The 616-nt window shown below is 73.1% G+C and overlaps 1 protein-coding gene across 1 annotated transcript in view; it reads left to right on the forward strand.

Annotated features, from left to right (window-relative positions):
• Nucleotides 1-242: 242 nt before the first annotated feature.
• The window catches only part of TRHDE (thyrotropin releasing hormone degrading enzyme), a 427,616-nt gene continuing 427,242 nt past the window's right edge, over nt 243-616 (forward strand). Inside the window, exon 1 of the mRNA XM_006146207.2 lies at nt 243-614. Within this exon, the coding sequence (XP_006146269.1) occupies nt 246-614 (369 nt within the window). The 5' untranslated portion in view covers nt 243-245. The remainder of the gene's footprint in view (nt 615-616) is intronic.

Genomic DNA, 616 nt, shown 5'->3' on the forward strand with positions numbered 1-616 from the left:
CGCCCCCGCGGGTGTGGGGGCAGAGAGGGAAAGCCCTAACTCCCCTCCCCGCCCCCTTGCCCTCCCCACCGCTCCCTGTCCTTCCCAGCCGAGGACCGCGGGAAGGCTCCGGCAGAAAGCCAGGCGGGAGGAGGCGCAGGGGAGGAGACCCGGGAGCCGCAGGCGCGCAGGGGCGGGGGCAGCCTGTGGCCGGCGCGGGGGGCTGGCCCGAGGAGTAGCGCGCTGGGGCACAGCGCGGCAGTGTGATGGCCCTGGCCGGCGAGCGGGGGGAGCAGGAGGAGGAGAAGAAAAAGAAGAAGAAGAAAAAGAAGAGGAAGAAGAAGAAGGAGGAGGAGGCGGGGGCCCAGAAGAGCAGCTCACCCTTCGCCGCCGCGATGGGGGAGGACGACGCGGCGCTCCGGGCCGGCGGCAGGGGGCTCTCGGACCCGTGGGCGGACTCGGTGGGAGTGCGACCCCGCACCACCGAGCGCCACATCGCAGTGCACAAGGCCTTCGCCGTGTCCATCGTGGCACTTCTCGCGGTCACCATGCTCGCGGTGCTGCTCAGCCTGCGCTTCGACGAGTGCGGGGCTAGCGCGGCGCCGGGAGCCGACGGCGGCCCCGCGGGCTTCCCGGC

Source organism: Tupaia chinensis, unplaced genomic scaffold, assembly GCF_000334495.1.
Source record: "Tupaia chinensis unplaced genomic scaffold, TupChi_1.0 Scaffold000168_1, whole genome shotgun sequence".
In the NCBI taxonomy this organism is placed as follows: domain Eukaryota; kingdom Metazoa; phylum Chordata; class Mammalia; order Scandentia; family Tupaiidae; genus Tupaia; species Tupaia belangeri.